Below are 19,973 nucleotides of genomic sequence, written 5' to 3'. Positions count from 1 at the left end.
ATGGAGCAGGCGCGCGGGCCGCGGGCTGAGGCCGACGCGCACGAGGAGGAGGAGGAGGCGGGGGTGGCCATGGCTGCCGCGGTGGCGGCGGCTGGCGGAACGGGCCCCGCCGTGCTGCAGGTGGCCGGTCTGTACCGGGGCCTGTGCGCGGTGCGTAGCCGCGCCCTAGGACTGGGGCTCGTGTCCCCCGCGCAGCTGCGCGTGTTCCCGGTGCGCCGCGGCTCGGGCCGGCCCGCGGGGGGCGCCGACGGTAGCGGGGCCGGGGCCGACCTCGAGGCCAACCCCTTCTACGACCGCTACCGGGACAAGATCCAGCAGCTGCGCAGGTGCGGACGCCGGCCGGCGGCGGGCGGGGAGGGGCGGCGCGCGGCCCGCGTTTCTGGTGGATCCGACGCCCTCGGTGCTTACGACAGCCCTGCGATGCGGGCCCAGTTACTGCCCCATTCTACAGGTGATGCGTCTGGGGTCAGAGAAGCAGGGTCACTTGGTAACATTACACAGCTAGGTTCAGAGCTGAGAGTCTCTGCAAAGTCCTCGCTCTTCCCGCAGTTGTCTTTGTGCTCTAGTTCTCAAAATGCCGAGGTGGAATCTTGTGTCAGCTCTTATGAAGGAGGCAGTTCCAAGAGACCTGCCCTCATTATAGAAATGGGAACATAGAGCCTTTCAGAGAAGGGACTTGACTTGCTCAAGGTCACATATTGATTCACTGGGGCCTGGCCTAGAACTGGGATTCCCAGGTTTCTAGCTATAGCCCTGACTACATGGAAAGGGGGTTGGGGGAGGGAGCAGGGCGTCAAAGACTAACGTTGTGCCAGTTGGATCATCCACCCAATCCTCTCGTTAAGATGAGGAAACTGAGGGGCGCCTGGGTGACTTAGTCGGTTAAGCGTCCGCTTTGGCTCACGTCATGATCTTGCGGTTTGTGGGTTCGAGCCCCGCATCGGGTTCTGTGCTGACAGCTCAGAGCCTGGAGCCTGTTTCAGTTTCCTTGTCTCCCTCTCTCTCCGCCCCTGCCCCACTCATGCTGTGTCTCTCTCTGTCTCAAAAATAAATAAACTATTAAAAAAAAAAAAAGATGAGGAAACTGAGAATGAGCGTTAGAGACCTGCCAGAGGGCACATAGCTGGTTGGGATTCACCAGACTTGGAATCCAGGGCTCCTAACACTACTCCTCAGTTTCCGGATAAAAGGACTTGGAGATCAACAGGGTTGAGGTGGGTGTAAGGGGACCAAGAGAGGGTCTGAAGAATTGAAGTGGGAAGAGCTGAAGATCAAAGGTGAAAATTAAAGTGGCTTGGGAGAGAATTTGGCAGGGTAGGCAGACAGTTGTCTTAGAAAGGAAACCGAAGACTGATTACTATAACTTCTTTGAGTCCTGTCTCACCTCTACTTGCATGGCCGAAATTTACTCCTTTGTTATCTCCTGGACTCTTGCAGTCATCCACCAGCCAGTCTTCCCCACTCCTCCACCCCAGTTCAGCTGACCGCTGCTATTGTGATCTGCCTTCTCTTTTTGAGAAAAAAAATGACAATAAAGGAAGAATTTTTTTCTCTCTTTCCAGTAGCATTCAGATATACTCAAGGATTTCTCATCTTTAAAACCTTTCCTTGACCTACATTCCCTCCCAGCCTTTTCTCATCTATCCCTTTCATAGACAGGCAGGCATCTTAGAAGAGTTGTCAGTACATACTCTGAATACTGCACAGCTCCTATTCATTCTTACTCATGAACCAGTGAATGGCTGGTTTCATTCTCCTTCCCATCAATATTTACACATACTGCTGTCACTAAAGTGAGCTTTCCAAAGCACCCGCACTGACTCTGGATAGTGTCCATATTCCGTAGTGTTCCACACAAAGTTCTCATGCTGTAGTATCTGTCAGTCTCTCTCTACTCACTGAAACCTGGGCTCTTGTAGCAACAGCCCCAAGTTTGGTGTGAGCCAGTAGGAAAAGGCTCTGTACCCTGCTGACCCCTTCCAGCCTAGTATCTGGATTTCGCATCATACTTTGCTCTGGTGAATTGGTAGGATATTCTAGCTCCACACCCACTATATCTAGAGTGTGGACAGATTCCAGAGAGCAGATTTATAGTGAGGAAATATTCACAAATACATATATGAAGAAGGGCCAAAACAACTAAGGAAAATTTAACCTAGAGAAAAAGTTAGAGGGTAACATAATAGTGATTTTCAAGTGTTCAGATAAAAGGAATTAGACATTTTTTCCCTGTTCCTGAGAGTGAAAGGTACAGATAGATTTAGGCTCAGAATGTTTTTTAATAATCAAAGCTGCCCAAGGTGGGCGTGCACAGACTCCAGTGCCTGGGCTGCCCCTTACTCACTCTACCCACTCACCGTGGCAAGCCCAGGTACAGCTGCGGATGCTTGCAGCACTTACCTTGATCGTGGCATTTGCAGTCCCAGCTGGGTGGGTGCCACATCCCACAGGACAGAACCCCTGGACTGACTGTACTGAGTTGCTGGCCTGCTGTGGAGGGGAGGAAGAAGATTGGTCCGTGTAATGGCAATGAAGGGAGTAGTGTTTAACGTCACCTCTACAATAGAGTGTTATGGAAGAGGGGTCCCATACAATGCCTTGACCAGGAAGGACTTCACCAGAGAAGTGATCGCAATGCCCTTGGATCCTGCAGACCTCACCGAAGACAGGTCTCATGGCCCAGGAGCTGGAATCCCCATATGATGTCTTCACTAAAGTGTACAGTGACAAGTGTCACCTTGTTGGCTACACAGCCTGAAGACTTCTTAACAAGGATGGCAGCCCCAACATAGACTTCAGGCCTGAAGACTAGTTTCTTTTTTTTTTTTTTCATTTTGTCTTCTTTTTTTTTTTTTTTTTTTTTACAAATAGTTTATTGTCAAATTAGTTTCTTTGAAGACTAGTTTCATTTGGACCCAGAGGGCAAATTCTGCTATTCCATCTGCAGGAACAAGGTCTGGGGAGAGAATCAGGGAGATACTTAGATGCTAAATCTTCTCCTGCAAAATAGGCTGCCTAAAGCCTCTGAATCACCTGCATCTGAATAAACAGGTATTTAACCTGGGGGTGGGGGGAAGAGGATGTCTAAGAAATAGATGTGTTCAAGTAACAGTGTTCAAGTAAAAAACACCTCCTAGGAGTGCTGTTGGACTCCTGCCTGAGCAGGACATCCAAGCAAGATGACTTCAAAGTTCTCTTCTATCTTGAGGACTTGAATTCCAAGTATGTAGAGTATAAGTACCTGAGGGACCAAGCTCTGCATCACCCTAGGAAATATCCTGCAGAAGATGGTATACAGGCACCTTGAGGATTAACAGTCACTAAATAACTGGATTTCTGTGTCCACTTTCTTGATTTGTAGGCAAATCCTTCAACTTCTGAATGCCTGTGTCCTCTCTCTCTGGAAGTGGAACATGATGCTTTGTTATTTTCAAATCCAGAAAGTTCCACGTAGTTTAACTTTTGGTTTACCTCTAATCAGATCTGACCCAGCTGCTTTTGAATCCCGACTAGAGAAGCGCAGTGAGTTTCGGAAGCAGCCAGTGGGGCACTCCAAGCAAGGGGACTTTATCAAATGTGTGGAACAGAAGGTAAGACCTGCCCCCTTTGTGTTGTTAGCTCACTAGCGCTCCACCCGCCACCCCCTGCCAATCCATATCCTGGTAGTGGACTCGGTGATGGGTCAGCTGGATGAATGAATATAGCTTCATTCTATTCATCTCAGGCTCCGTCCATAAAGGGTGTCCTACTCTTTCTGGCAAGGTACTGTAGTCATGGTAGCGATATGGAGGGATGAAAAAGGCATGCTCCTAGGGGGTGCAGTGGAGTGGTCAAAGCAGGGTACACATGGCAGTGGGTTGTAGGGATCAGGGATCAAAAAAGTGCTTTGTAGCTATTATTATCCTCAAACAAGAATCAAAGCTGGGGAAAAGCATGTTGAAATCTAATGCAGTCTTTTCCAGACTTTTTGATCATGAGCCACAGTAAGAAATATATTTTACATTGCAGTTCAGTACATGTATGTATTTGATTATAACTGAAGCAAAGTTTTTACAAAACAATGCTTACTTTTTTTGTTTGTTTTTTAGAGAGGGAGAGGGAGATAGTACAAGCAGGGGAGGGGCAGAGAGAGAGGGAGATGCATAATCAGAAGCAAGCTCCAGGCTCTGAGCTGTCAGCACAAGACCTGACGCAGGGGCTCGAACTTGTGAACTGCGAGATCATGACCTGAGCCGAAGTTGGACGCTTTACCAACTAAGCCAGCCAGGTGCCCCACAATGCTTATTTTTCGTACATGCAGTGCAGCTTATTTTCTTTTAAAAACCTTTGGTCACAATCTAGTAAATTGATTTCACTGCCTAAGATTTGAAAAATACTAACCTAGGGGTACCTAGGTGGCTCAGTCGGTTAAGTGTACGGCTCTTGATTTTGGCTCAGGCCATGATCTCGTCATGAGATCAAGTCCCACATTGGGCCTCATGCTGAGCATGGAACCTGCTTGGGATTCTCTCTCTCTCTTTCTCTCTCTCTCTCCATCCCCCCCTTCCCTACTCACACATATCTCAAAAATAAATAAATATTAAAAAAATACTAATCTAGGGTGGTACATAGAACAACTTGGAAAATAAAGAAAAAGAACAAATTGGAGTGGGAGAGGTTAAAACCAGGAATCCAGGTGTGGACTTGAAATAACATATAGTGGAAAATTGGGATTCTACACTGTGTTCTAGAATGAGAGATACTTATTTAATTTGGAGAATAACTTTTTTTGCCTTAGGTATTCTAAATTTTAAGAGAATCCACTTAGTTTTTTAATAACTGGGTGAGTTCATTAGAACAAAAGCAATAGGCACTGAGTTAATCATTACAAGGTTGGGGAGCAAATTCAACCTCCTATGACAAACATAGTTTACAACTTTATGTGAACAAACAGGTCTCTACTACATATATTTTAACAAATGTAATTTCCTATGATAAACATTTATAGTGCCAAAGTTACAAGTCAATAGCTCTTGGAAATATTACTATATTATAAACTTTCAATATGACGTGGGAAAGCTCTTTGTTCCCATTTGTAAACAGACTTAGAAATTCAACTTATGATGACAAGATAAAAATGTAAGTAAAATGTAATTTAAATTATGGCAACTCCTGGGTAAATAATGACTTTCTGTCTTTCCTATCTAGGTAGATAGAAGACGGCTAATGACTCCATTCCCAAAGCCTTTTCTTTACTCTGAGTCATTGGTTCCCTACCACATGAGACCCAAAATCCCCTTTTTAAAAAAAATTGTTTTTAATTCTCCATTTTCTATACTGAAATGGTATGTGGACAATTAACACATTGATACTCATAATTTCAGAGGGAAAAAAAAATCAATGTAATGCCCTACCTGTAATAGAAAGGAAAGAGCTTTCAATAAAATACTTATTTAGAAGATGATATGAATATGTTTCTATATGAATGAATGATATAAATGAAATATTTATAAGTGAAATTTAGTATCTAAATTCTTGAGCACAACTATGCTGTGAAACCTAATGCAGTCATCAGAGGCTTTCACCTATATGTGAAATCACCATGAATACATAAGCAGCAAATGCTGACTGGTATAGGGGTGTTATGTTATTACTTTAAAAAAAAAACAAATCATGATGAGCAGTGTTGTTATCAGTGATTCTCATGAGATTCCACAATGTACAACCTTCTTTTAAGTTAAATAGTAGTTGCATTTCTGAAAATTTCAGTGTTTGTTAAAGCCATGTTAGAAGGAAGGGAGGGAGGAAGAAGAGCAAAAGAGAAGAGAAAAGCAAAAGAGAATTAGATTCTAGACCCAAGTAATTATAAAAAGGTTTTTCTCTTATGAGGATATCTGACTAGACCCTGAAAAGTTGTGCAGGATGAGGGAAAATTCTTCATTATGTGGATCTCATTGGGAAGATCGCAGCTCCTGACACCCCTTCCCCTCCCATACATACAAATGTCTTCATCCAGTCAGCTAGTGTAATAATAGAAAAGTTGGGAGCGCCTGGATGGCTCAGTCAGTGAAGCCTCCGACTTTGGCTCAGGTCATGATCTCACAGTTCGTGGGTTCAAGCCCTGTGTCAGGCTCTGTGCTGACAGCCAGCTCAGAGCCTGGAGCCTGTTTCAGATTCTGTATCTCCCTCTCTCTCTGACCCTTCCCTGCTCACGCTGTCTCTCTTCTCTATCTCTCAGAAATAAACAAAACATTAAAAAAAAAATTTTTTTTTAAATAATAGAAAAGTTGTCCACACAGATTTCCAAAGCATCTGTAGAGGGTAGTAAAATACCCATATAAATGTTTTATTAAGTGCTCTTGAGACTTCTGGAACATACTTTTTTTTTTTTTTTTAATGTTTTTTATTTATTTCTGAGAGAGAGAGACAGCATGAGCAGGGGGAGGGTCAGAGAGAGAGGGAGACACAGAATCTGAAACAGTCTCCAGGCTCTGAGCCAGCTTCTGGCACATACTTTTAACTATAATTTTAATTGCCTTATTTCATTTCCAAAGCCCACTTTATTCTTAAATTTTAACATCTCCAAAATTGTCTTAAAATTGATATGATCTGAAAGTATGCTGTGTTATTATTTAATTAGCATCATTTTCTGATGCATCAAATAATGGTGTTTCTTAAGAGGTGTCTTAGGTTAGATAAAACACAGTAAGTTTATATTTGGAGCTTAAATTTGTTATTTCTAGAAGTGCAAATGGAAATAAAAAATGGATTGGAGGGACATTCTGGGGAAAGAATACACCAGGCTTAGTAAGAGGAGAAGGCAAGCAGTGCCGGTGGAGAGCTTCATTTGTTTTGTTTTCACAATGCACCTGAAAGGTGAGTGGTATGAAAATGAAATCAATTCTCCGTTTTCTGGAAAGTTTACATATGGAGGACAGACTGCATTAGGATGCTGCCACAGGATAGGGGTATGACCAAAAAGACCAGGGTGTATCCAATATATTTTTCTATACCAGACTTTTGTCTAATTTGTGGGTACTAGTCTGTGGCCATCATTTATGAAAAGTTTGGATTCATGAAGGCACAGACTAACAAAAGATGGGGTTTTGTGCAGAGAATGTTTTTCAGCCTCAGAATCCCAGGTGTAGATTGTACTTCTGAAAGGCATGGACTTGAACTAAGAAATTGAGTGGAAGACTCAGAAGAACCCATCCCTACTATCAGAAATCTCAAAATAGGATTTCCTGGCTGTGGCCTTCCTCAGAAATAGTAGGCTGGGAGAAGAAGTAATCACTAATTTGATGGAGGGAATATTAAGAGTGTGTGCTAGAAAAGACCCTAGTCTGCTGAGGATGGCTGCCATCAGAAGTGCTGTCACAGACAGGAAGCAGCCTTGGAAAATACATTTTTCCATTTTTCTGTGGCTCACTGTGGAGCAGATCAGAGAGCAGAGTGCAGGAAACCCAAGCAGGCCTCATTCTGGGAAGGAGTCCCTCATATCCATAGTGGCAGGTATGGAGTGGACTCTCAGTACCATCAGATGGTAGTTACTAACAAAGAAATCTTTTTTCATCTCTGTATCTCAAAAGCTTAGTCATAGAAAAGTTGTATCACAAGCAGTAACTCTTCGAACAGGGTGTACAGTTACTATATAGAATGGAGAAAAGTGAGTTCTCAAGTGTCACATTACTAAAATGAGATATCAGGTACTTCACCTAGCTTGGTGGTCTTTTTCTTATGAGCAAAGCACAGATAAATATCGTATCTCATCATGTATTTCAGACGGACCCCTTGGGGAAACAGCCTGTGAGTAGAGGATTCACTAAGGACAAGGTAGGTTTCTAATTAAAGATCCAAGTCTGAAGTCATATGGAACATCTATAACAAGAGGTTACAAATTTAAACATATTTACTAATGGTTCAGCGATTTCACGATTTTTTTTTCCAACTGTGGAGATGAGAATTATTTCTATAAATTTTTACGTCCTTGATATAACCTCTAGCATAGTCTGGGTCCTGAGGGTGCTAGAGGAAATATGAAGGCAATACAGTAATATAGAAATAAAGATACCCTTTCCTTTTATAGGAAGTATTTTTGAAAAATCAAAGCATGTTTATTCTCATTTAATTTGCAAATAAGGAGCCACCCCTAGTAGAATAGCAGATAAGGTAACAACCAAATTTTCTCCTCTTACCAGCTGCAAGGTGCTGTAGTGCTCATTAGTGAAGGTGAAGCATTCGGAAAATACTTATAGATACTCCCCAGGAATAGTACTGTGTAAACCTGCCTGGGCTTAGGGGTTCACTTCTCTGAGCATGCAGGTTTTCTTATATATATTCTCTACTTATTGAAGATCTACTCCACTGTCCTGACGTGTTGTGTCTGACAAGGCTTACAGATAGAGCTAAACTATTTTATTTTTTTAATTGTGGATGTTAATTGCCTTTTATTTTGTCATTCAGACTCTCAGTTCAATCTTTAACATTGAGATGGTGAAAGACAAAACTGCAGAAGAAATAAGACAGGTAATGAAATGAAAATGGGTTGGCCTACTTTGTGAAAATGTGTGCTCTGTAAGCCAAATCTGGAAGTAGAAAGGAGCATACATTTCTTGACACCTCTTTTTAGCTAAAATGAAAGGTGGTCATAGAAGGCAAAAGTGATGAATTACATGAAAAAGAATGGCATGAGAAAGCTTGTCCTTCTTGATTTTATTGCCGTATGTCTAATCAACTCACATTTCGCCTTTCTATTTCACCCTTGTTGCCCACATCTTATTTAAAATCATCCATAATGGGGTGCCTGAGTGGCGTAGTCAGTTAAGTGTCCAACTCTTTCTTTTTTTTTTTTAATATTTTTATTTATTTCTAGGATAGAGAGAGACAGCGTGAACAGGGGAGGGTCAGAGAGAGAGGGAGATACAGACTCTGAAACAGGCTCCAGGCTCTGAGCTGGCAGTCAGCACAGAGCCCGACGCGGGGCTCGAACCCACGAACCGCGAGATCATGACCTAAGCGAAAGTCGGACGCTTAACCGACTAAGCCACCCAGGTGCCCCAGTCCAACTCTTTCTTGATTTCCGCTCAGGTCAGGATCTCACAGTTGTGAGATCAAGTCCTGTGTTGGGCTCCACATTGGTGTGGAGCCTGCTTAAGATTCTCTTTCTCCCTTTCTCTCTCTGCCCTTCCCCTGCTCATGTGCACAACCTTCTCTCTCTCTCAAAAAATAAAATAAAATAAAATAAAATAAAATAAAATAAAATAAAATAAAATAAAATAAAATAAAATAACCAGTACTGTTTCCTGGCTTGCTGTACTACTGTCTGAATAGGTTTCCCTGCTCTCATTTCCCCCTGCTCTTCCAGCTCTCACAGCCTTCCCAGTTTCGTTATGGAGAAGCATAGTGTGTTGGTTAAGAACACAGACTCTGGAGCCAAGCTGCCAGTTTTAAGTCCTAGCTCTGCCACTTACTACGTAAATGACTTTGAGAAGTTAGTCGATCTCTCTGGGTCTTAGTTCCCGTATCTATAAAATGAGATAATAATATACTTATCTCATAGAGGTATTTGGGGAATTAAATGAGTTAATATTTGTAAAGTACATAGAACAGTGCCTGGCACCGAGTAAGTGTTACATTTGTGTTTTTAAGTAAATGAATAAAAATAATCAATATGTTAGTAACCTGCCTGCAAATGTTCACTGACTTCCCATATTCATTTGCTTGGCATTCAGAGTCCTCTGTTATAGGATTTCCTTCAGGAAACTTTCTGGACACCTTCTTTCAAAGCACTTTTGATCTACCCTGCCTCTGGTCATTCCACGTACCTTGATTTGCATTGCTATTTACATTTCCATGTCTGTGATTCTTTTCTCTCTAATTTCACTGTAATAAGCTATCTATTGGTATTTCTTATAATTTCATGTATTATTTTAAGTATGTTGAGAAAATAAAAATCATAATAAAAGCAGTAGACTGTGTATTAGGTACTGTACTTACTGCTTCATATGCACTATTTCATTAAATTCTCATAACTGCCTTATAAAGTAGGTGTTACTATTTCCAAATTACAGTTGAGGAAACTGTAAGATTAAGTAACTTAGTCAGTGGTACAGCTGGGACTCAAACCCGTGTCTGTTTGACTGTGCTTCATATTCCCTTTCAGGAAGTTGTGCCAGTTGCCACGAGTTTTCTTTGGGTGCTGCATCATTTATTTCGGCAGAAGCATTTCTTAAATACCTATTAAATGTCAGGCTATATGGCAGACCCAGAAATTAAATGAGAGAATCCCTTACTCTAAAGGAGTTTTAGCCTAGTAGAAGGACAGACACAAAAACAGATAAGAACAGCATAGGGTTCTAACTTCTGTTAATAGAGCCTTATGCAAAGTCTGTAGGAGACCTCTTTGGGAAGAGGTGCCAATAGAAAGTGGACACCAAGCGTGTCCTTTAGGAGAGAGAGAAGCCAGCCCTAAGCATCTTGATCATATGATAAATATCATTCAGACTTATAATTTTAGACATAAATTTGTGTTTGCTAAAATAATTTTGAATAGCCAAGGTCAGCTGTGTTAGGAAACATCTGTCCATCTTATAAATTTCAGTGTTGATTCATATACTATCTACTAATATAGATTCAACAAAAATAGCTGGATGTGCTGTCCTTAAAATGAAAAGACAGTGTCTAACATGCCAAAAAAACCAAACAAACAAAAAAAAGCAAAGCAGCCTTAGGCTGCATTGACAGTGATTTGCCCAGGTCTTGGGAGGTAATAGTCCTTCTGTACCCTGTGCTGGTCAGATCATACATTGATTAGTGTCTTCAGTTCACCCATTTTAATGGAAATGTTGACAAAGCAGAGCATCTCTAAAGGAAGGTGGTCTGTTCTTCAGAAGCTCACTCAGGTGTCACCTTGGCTGTGATGCCTTTCCCAACTTCTGTCCCTTTGCCCATGCTGTCACTCTGCTTAGAATGTACCTCTTCCAAGCTCTTTGTCTTCCCAGCCTCCTTGTTCACCTGGCTCATTCTTTAGGATACAGCCTGTTCATTCTCCAGAATACAGCCAAGTGTCCCTTCCTCTGGCACTCATTCTCTAATGTGGATTAAGTGCCTCTTTGATGCCCTCAGAGCACCCTGGCTCTGGTTTGCATTGTGATTCTGTTGTACTAAGCACAAACCTACATTATTTCAGCTAGTCTTCACAACAATCCCGTTAGGTTGATTTTATTGCTATTTTACAATGATTATATTGATGTTATACAGTGATTTCTAATAATTTGCCCAAAGTAGCATAGCCAGCAAATGATTGGAGCTGGCATTTGCATCCAGGTCTGCCTGACTTCAGACACTGAGTTCTGAATGACTGCTGTCCTGGCTGTCTGAGAAGGCCCACAGTTGGCTGGGGAATATGGGTTTGGGGAGGGGAAAGAGAAGATATGAGGAAAGAGCTTGTCTGTTACAGGCACATCTTGAGAGAAATGATTAACAAGATCACAGAATCCATTTCTCTGACAGGAATTTGTTAAGAGTTACAGTTTAATCATCTAGAAGAGTAGATGGTATTAAATCTTTTTTGTAATCATGTACTAGTAATAAAAGCATTACGCTGGGTTTTCTTCCCTGTTGTCAAATAGCATATTACTCTGAGCAATGAAAGCTGTCACCGTTTCTTGGCGCGGGTTGAAAAGATTACCCACATGTCACAGACACCCTCTCTTTTTTGTACAGATTTGGCAGCAGTATTTTGCAGCAAAGGATACAGTCTACGCAGTTATTCCTGTAAGTAGTTTGGAGGGGAAAATGAAAGTGTTATAGCATGAAGGTCAGGTCTCTACCCTTAGCAGGCAGTTGCCTTTACTTTTCCAGTGTTTATTGCCTCTTGAGAACTTACATTTATAGCTCTGAGGGTTTTTATTATGCCCTAAGCACCAAAGATTGGAAGCTCCATATGGTATATTTATGGCTCTTGTTTTCCCTCTTTCTGGTTTAGAAATGTCTCTTCGATTCAAGTCTCTGACAAGGGAACATGGTATAAGTTCATGTTGCTGAGCAATTTCCAAATGTATTTTGCTTCTTTTTGGTGTTTTCCAGCCACACTGTTGGAATTTCAGACAGGGCCTCTAGCATACCTTTTCTTCCCCGTTTGTCCATAAGTGACCTATTACTGAACTGACTTAGAGCCTCCTCCTAGGCTTTTTCTGGCATTTCCCCTTAGCAAGTGGTGTTTTCTTTATTTTTTCCCTTCTTGAAATTGCTATATTGGAAATAGTCACTGGCCACTTCTTGACCATTGAGGTTTGTGACCGGGAAGGGGTACTGCTGGCTTCTTCTGGTTCAGTGTCCTTCCACCGACTTCTGCCATAAGGAAGTATTTGATGTACTGGGTTATCAGCTAGTTCTCTCACTATTCTTCTTCTTTCCTGAAGAGGAAGTTGTTGAAGTTATATCAAGCACACAAATAGATACTGAGTTTACATGTATTAAGTTTAAGATTAAGGAGGTAAACTTAGAGACAGAAAAATAAAGCCAGGTCTTTTGGTTGCTCTGAGAGTATTGCTATCATTTTTTCCCCACCTCTTACACATATATACCCTTGCCCTTCCTGAGTTCAGCAGCCAAAAGGATCTGTACTTTTTGTGATATTTTAGATCTCTAATACTGACTCATTGTTTGAATAGGCCTTCTTGGCTCTCCCTCAGAGAGCCTCAGTGGCACTTGGCAGAGTCTCTTGCAGAGTTTGGAACATTTGAAGTATCCACTCTTCGTGTGTAGTTCTGACAATGAACAGCAAAACATAACATCCCATTTTTCTCTCTGTTGTAAAAGGGATTTGTAAATGACAGAACTTAAGAGACAGTTTTAATTGTGTTTTAGTTCTAGAGTTCAGTCATGGTGAATTTAAATGTAACTGAGGCCTTATGTTTTCTTTTTTTTTTTAAATTTTATTCTTTTCTGACCTACAGGAAGAGAAGTTTGACTTGATCTGGACCCGAGCTCAGTCCTGTCCAACAGTAAGTTTCTAGTGTCCGTATGAGGATTGCTTATCAGTTCTACCAAATAAAGATGTTTTCTATCCAATCTCTTCATACTCGATACTATCTCACATGTTACAGTGCTCTGTTTATTTAACAAAGTTGCTCACATGCTAACTACTGAGAAGTGAGATTTTGGGTTTGTCCCAATAAGTTTGTCCCAATAAGTATCTCTGGCTTTTTAGCTCTCTGACACAGCATAGCCCTTTCTGATATGGATCTCTTTCAGTATAAGTGAATGTGGGAGGCAACGCCTTAGACCTTAATATTTTCACCATCCTTTAAGTTTCTATTTTATTGGCAGTTTCTTTTCAATTTTGTCCATGCTATCCTGACTGTATGTGCCTAAGGAATTATGATATTGTTGCTGGAGTAATGAGCTGCCAGAAGACATTAGGGAAAGGGAATTGATGAAGTGGACCAGCTTACTTGGGTGTCAGTAATAATTTCTAAGATTCTCAAATAGATTTTCCAAACATTACTGAGAGAAAATAAAAACATCTAAGTAAATGGAGAGATATACTATGATCATGGATTGGAGGACTCAGTATTGTTGTCCTTTCTCCCCAAATTGATCTCTAGAGTAAATATAATCCCAATCAAAATTCCAGTAGGCTTTTTTCTTCTTTAAAGAAATTGACAAAGTGATTTTAAAAATCCATCCATTTACTTGGATTTCCAAAGGACCTAGAATAACAAAATGATTTTGAAAAAAAAGAATAAAGTTAGAGGATTTACATTTCATGATTTTAAGACTTATTATAAAGCTACAATAATGAAGACTGTGTGTTATTAGCATACAGATCAATAGAACCAAAGAGAGAATCCAGAAATAGACCAACATGTGTGGTCAGTTATTTTTTAGCAAAGGTGCCAAGATAATTAAATGGGGAAAAGATAGTTTCTTCAACAAATGGTGCAAAATAGTTTGGATATCCTTATGCAAAAAAATGAACCTCTACTCTTACCTTATACCATATCCAAAAATTAACTCAAAACAGGTAATAGATATAAATGTAACTTCTGAAAAAAAGCAGTCTTAGGTTGAATGTTAGTGATCTTGAGTTTGGCAAAGATTTCTTAAGTATATCACCAAAAGCCCAAACTAGGGCCCCTGGGTGGCTCAGTCGGTTAAGCATCCGACTTTGGCTCAGGTTATGATCTCATGGTTCGTGAGTTCGAGCCGCGCATCAGGCTCTGTGGTGACAGCTCAGAGCCTAGAGCCTGTTTCAGATTCTGTATCTCCCTCTCTCTCTCACCCTTCCTTGTTTACATTGTCTCTCTCAGAAATAAATAAAACATTAAAAAATTAAATTAAAAAAAAAGCCCAAACTATAATAAAAAAATCAATCAAATCAGTAAATCAGATTTCGCCAAAATTTTCTACTTATATTGTCATATTTATAGCAGCATTAGTCACAATAGCCCAAATATGGAAGCAATCCAGTTGTCCACTGATGGATGACTAGATAAGCAAAGTGTGGTATATACACCCAATAGAATATTATTTAGCCTTAAAAAGAAAGGAAATTATGACACATATTACAACATAGATGAACCTTGAAGACATTATACTCAGTGAAAGAAGCCAGTTACAAAAGGACAAATCCTATATGATTCCACTTAGATCTAGAATAGGTATAGGTACCCAGGATAGTCAAATTTGTGGACAGAAAGTAGAATGATGGTTGCCAAGGGATGAGGAAAAAGGGGATGAGGAGTTCCCATTTAACAGGTACGGGGTTTTAGTCTGGAAAGATTAAAAAAGTGGAGATGGATGATGGTGATGGTCACACGACAATGTGAATATACTTAATGCCACTAAATTGTACATTTAGGAAGAGTTAAAACGATAACTTTTATGTTGCATATACCTTACCGCAATAAATAAAAAGTGAAATTCTCTACTTTTCAAAAGATGTTGTTGTGAAGTTTGAAAAGACAAGCCACAGACTGGGAAAAAATATTTGCAAGACATGTTGACAAGTGACTTGTACCTAGGAATATATTAAAAACTCATACAACTTAGAATGGGCTAAACGGGTAAGGGGCATTAAGGAATTTACTCTAAAATCATTGTTGCTCTATATGCTAACTAACTTGAATATAAATTTAAAAAAATAAATAAAAATTTAAAAAAAAATTAATACAACTTAAGAAGTCAGGCAACCCAATTTAAAAATGGGCAAAAGATTCAAACAATTCACCAGTGAAGTGGAATGACAGATAAGCACCTGAAAATGTGCTCAATATTTTTATTCATAATGGGAATTGCAAATTAAAACCACAGTGAGATACCACTAAAATGACCAGAATTAAAAAGACTGATGATACCAAGTGTTGGTAAGGATGTAGAATAACTGAAACTCTCATATACTACTGATATAACCGTGTAAAATGGTAAAAGTGCTTTAAAAACAAACTGACAATTTCTTTAAAAGTTAAACATATGCCTGACATACAACCCAGTTATTCTACTCACTAGAATTTTCCCGAGAATTGAAAGCGTATGTTCATAGCAGCTTTATTTGTAATAACCAAATATTAAGATACCCAAATGTATCACAGGTACATAAAGAAATTGGCAGTGGGGGTTCTGTGTGTACATATACATATACAGTAGAATACTATTCAGCAATAAGAAAAAATGAACTATTGAGGCACTTGAGTGGCTCAGTCGGTTAAGTGTCCAACTTCAGCTCAGGTCATTATCTCATAGTTCATGGGTTCAAGCCCTGTGTCAGGCTGTGTGCTAAGAGCTCAGAGCCTGGAACTTGCTTCAGATTTTGTGTGTGTGTCTCTCTCTCTGCCCCTCTTCCACTCACACTCTGTTTCTTTCAAAAATAAATAAACATTTAAGAAAAAGGGAATGAACTATTGATACATGCAGCAACATGGATAGATCACAAAACAATTATGTCGAATGAAAGAAATCATGTAAAAAGAAGTATAGATTCTTTGGTTCCATTTATATAAAATTCTAGAAAATGCACCCTGACCAGAAGTGTCAGAAATCAAATTGGTTGCCTGTTAGATAGGCACTGAGTTTATGTCATCTAATAAAAATAAAATAGAGCCTGAGTGGCCATAAGGAGACAGTTCCATGACTAACATGCATTGCACTCATTTTGCTTTGTTTGTTCTGCCACCATTCTCGTCACCACTCATCCCCAATTCTAAACATAAAACTAATCATTTCTTTGTGTTTAGAACCATGCTCCAGTATCAGCCTCAGATGATAGAATAGGAAGCAATTATAATAATTGGAACAAAAGTTAATTCAGCATTAGAAAGTTTACAAATTGAAAAACTCATGCTATCAATAGAAGAACAGATAAATTGCAGTAATCTTCTATAGTAGAATTCCATACAACAGTGAAAATTAATGAATTAGAGTTATATTTATCAACACAGACAAATCTCAAGTATAATGTAAAGTATAAAAAGAAAGTTGCAAAGTGTACATATAGTTTGGTAAGATTTAAATTTTTAAAAATGCAACAGGATTTTAAACATGTTATATTTCTTGTTTATGGATATGTGCATGCACTTTAAAGTATAAAACCTCAAAGAGAATGACAGACACCAAATGCAGGATAAATGTTACTCTGGAATGGGATTAGAATGGGTGACAGAGAAATCTTCAATTGGATCTCTAACGTTTTCTTTTTTAGGTGGGTTGGGAAGTATATGAGTACTTGTTAAATTATCACAAAATTATGAATTTCATAATTTAAAAAAATGTTTAAAGACCAAACAGTGAAGAAATGGAGCAAATGATATAGGCGGTTGGACGTAGAACAAATGATTTTATTTATTCATCTGTTTCCTTGTGTCTTTGTTTCCCATAGTTTCTATGTGCACTACCAAGAAGGGAAGGTTATGAGTTCTTTGTAGGACAATGGACAGGTACTGAACTCCACTTCACTGCACTTATAAATATTCAGGTACGTGGCCTGTGCTCAACCCCTGAGGAAAGAGTCTTCCTTTGTGGGACTATGAGCCCTTGCTGAGGCTTGAGGACACAGAGTATCTACTAAGTCCCAGCAGTATTTGCTTTGGCCTTGATGAATTGTCATACTTTGTATATTAGGCTAGCTTTCTAGGCCCTAGTCAATACCTAGAAATTGGAAAAGACCCCAAAACATATTTTCTGACTGCATCTGGTCTATTGTATCTCTTCCCCAGACCTCTATACCATTTACTGGTTGTGCCTCACTTAACAGACATGGGTGAACTATGATGGTTATCTTTTTAACCCTAAGGTAGGTTCCATGTCTTATTTGTGTTTTATTAACCAAGTCAGCACTTTCCAAGATGCTAGATGCATAGTTTCCATTCCATAGGTGTTGTTTTGTTTGCTTCCTTCCTTCCTTTCTCTTTCTTTTATTCCCAAGTATAGAATTAAGAAATTCAATCTAAAACATTTGAAACTTTTAAAAAAGAAGTCAGTAGTTTAAATCAGATCATAACTAGGATTGATATTCTGTATTTGGAGGCCAAATATGGCCCAAAAACCCACAAGCTTGTGTTATAATGGCTTTGAACGTTAGGAAAAGGAAGTACAAAATAGAATGAGAGTTTGTTCACTACTGTATCCCATGTGATTGTATCCTAAAATTGTATCATGTTTGTTTAAAAAAAATAAAAAGGCAGGGTCGGGGAGAGAAAAAGCAGAATGAAGGAGCAGCTTTTACTTTGTGGATGAATTATAAAATAACATTTATTCAGCACATACTATTATAACCAACACTTGATGCACTTTCTATATCAAGTGTTTTATATATATTATATCTTTTTTTTTTTAAAGTATGTCTTTTAATCCTCACAAATGTCCCATGAGATAGTTACTGTCATTATTTCTCTTTAGAGAGAAGAGCTCAGAGAAGTTAGGAGGTGAGCTAGTATGGATGGATGTGGTAATAGGTGAAAGCAGGGCTGGATTTGATCAACTCCAAAGTCTATGAATGGAACCATTATGCTGCTGTGTTAGAGACGATGCTAGGACTTGGAGACCTGTGAAACATGGTCCCTGCCCTCCTGCCAACTCTTAGACAAGTATAGTAAAAAGATCCAGAAACATAATTATGATCAAAATGATCAATATATTTGAAGTATATGGGGGAAAACTGAGAAGCTGAACCCTAGCAATAGTTGGGTATTGATAGAAAGACTCTTGCTGAAATTTAGAGATGAAACCCAGAGATCTTTTTTAAATGTATAGTTGTTTCCTCCTGCACTATAAGAGGGCTTTAACTCTGAACCTAGCCTCTCTTCCTAGTCTGGACTGAGGTCTGATAACCACTGCCCTGTCCACTCTTCATGAAATTATGTTCCCATTCTTCTTTTCCCCCCTATCTCCCACTCAGATTATATTTTAAAACTGCACATTACAAATCTGGCCCATGTGCAAAGTCTCCAGCTGTTTGCTACAGCTTAAAAGAGCTCAGTCTTCAGAGCCAGCCAAGGGGAGTAGATTTCAACTGTGAAATGCACTAGTCCATAAAAGTGGCAATTACACAGGCATATTGCTTTCTTTAGAACTTGATTTGGTAGCTGCTTGTTCCGTTTTGTTTTTAAATATATGGCCATGATGAAGGATTCACTGCCTACTGTAAACATTTTCTGGGAAAAAAGCCAAACCTTTTTCAATTGAAGACACAAATAACACTGCAAACTGTCAGTTTCACAGTGCCTTGGCAAGCCTGACCATCCCCCCACCTACCAGTCCTCTGACTCACTGGCCACCCAAGGGGCTGTTAAGAGCCCAAATTTCCTCCAGACTCTCTATTGCTCTGAAATTGCAGTTTTGTGTTGTGGTACCTTATTGAGCCTTGATAAGTGTTTCTCCTTACAGACCCGAGGGGATGCTGCAGCCAGCCAGTTGGTTTTATATCACTACCCTGAACTTAAGGAAGAAAAGGGCATAGTGCTGATGACAGCAGAAATGGATACCACCTTTTTGGTAAGAATTAACTTTTACCTCTTTGGAATTACCTGGTGGCCCTGAAGGTATATTCTTCTGCCAAAGATCATGAGAGGTCAAATTCCAGAGACCTACATGTACTTGTTTCTTACTTAAAGTTGGTCATAATGTTGTCTTGCACGAGCTCTTCCAAGTTGAAGTTAGTACAATCACTAACTCAGTCACTTATTCACAATTTTGAAGCCCATAACCTCTGAAAACAAAGTTTTCTCATAATTCATTTGGTTACAAAACCGTACCTGACTTGAACTCACTTGGTAGCTAAATCTTCATTTAAACTGATGTAAGGCTACAGTCCTTATTAATCCCACTTGATGTGGAATAGTTGTACATTTTACTAAGGAACTATTAATGTGTTTGATTATGGGGAGTTGCCTAATGTACCTCTTGGCTTTATAGAATATAATAATTCTGACTCCAAAACACATCTGGCCCTGGGGGTTTCAAGTAAGAGAGTGTGGACAAGCAAATGGCTTCTTTTTTTTTTTTTTTTTTAATATTTTTTTATTTATTTCTAGGAGAGAGAGAGAGAGAGAGAGCGTGAGCAGGGGAGGGTCAGAGAGAGAGGGAGACACAGACTGAAACAGGCTCCAGGCTCCGAGCTGGCAGTCAGCACAGAGCCCGACGCGGGGCTCGAACCCACGAACCGTGAGATCATGACCTAAGTGAAAGTCAGACGCTTAACCGACTAAGCCACCCAGGCGCCCCGCAAATGGCTTCTTAAGTATAAGAAGAGTTCGAAGTCTAGAATAGTTCTCAATCTCTTATCTTCCTGCACACTGTTCACGTGTACTACCTTCATCATACATAGTGATTTCCTTCCTCCTTCTCCCTCGAGCACCAACCGTATGTCTACAGGTAATGATGTCCATTGTGTTTGTTCTCTCTGTATATCCAGGGCCAGGAGCAGTTTTATGGTTCTTGTACAACCAGTTTGTCTAGTCTTTGCTCATTTCTTTCTCATTTCTTTTTTTTTTTTT

At 39.9% G+C, this 19,973-nt stretch overlaps 1 protein-coding gene across 1 annotated transcript; it reads left to right on the top strand.

Moving 5' to 3' along the window:
- On the top strand, positions 1 to 18,972 carry ATPAF1 (ATP synthase mitochondrial F1 complex assembly factor 1; the record flags this gene model as incomplete). Its single annotated transcript, XM_039224523.1, has 8 exons — positions 1 to 326; positions 3,482 to 3,590; positions 7,762 to 7,812; positions 8,443 to 8,505; positions 11,704 to 11,754; positions 12,939 to 12,986; positions 16,859 to 16,954; positions 18,865 to 18,972. Coding segments are annotated over exons 1-8 (852 nt in total), but the record flags the coding sequence as incomplete, so codon positions are not given.
- Between the last annotated feature and the right edge of the window lie 1,001 nt (positions 18,973 to 19,973).

Source organism: Hyaena hyaena, unplaced genomic scaffold, assembly GCF_003009895.1.
Source record: "Hyaena hyaena isolate Hyena2069 unplaced genomic scaffold, ASM300989v1 scaffold_1675, whole genome shotgun sequence".
Lineage (NCBI taxonomy): Eukaryota > Metazoa > Chordata > Mammalia > Carnivora > Hyaenidae > Hyaena > Hyaena hyaena.
This window is presented reverse-complemented; position numbering and strand designations above follow the sequence as displayed.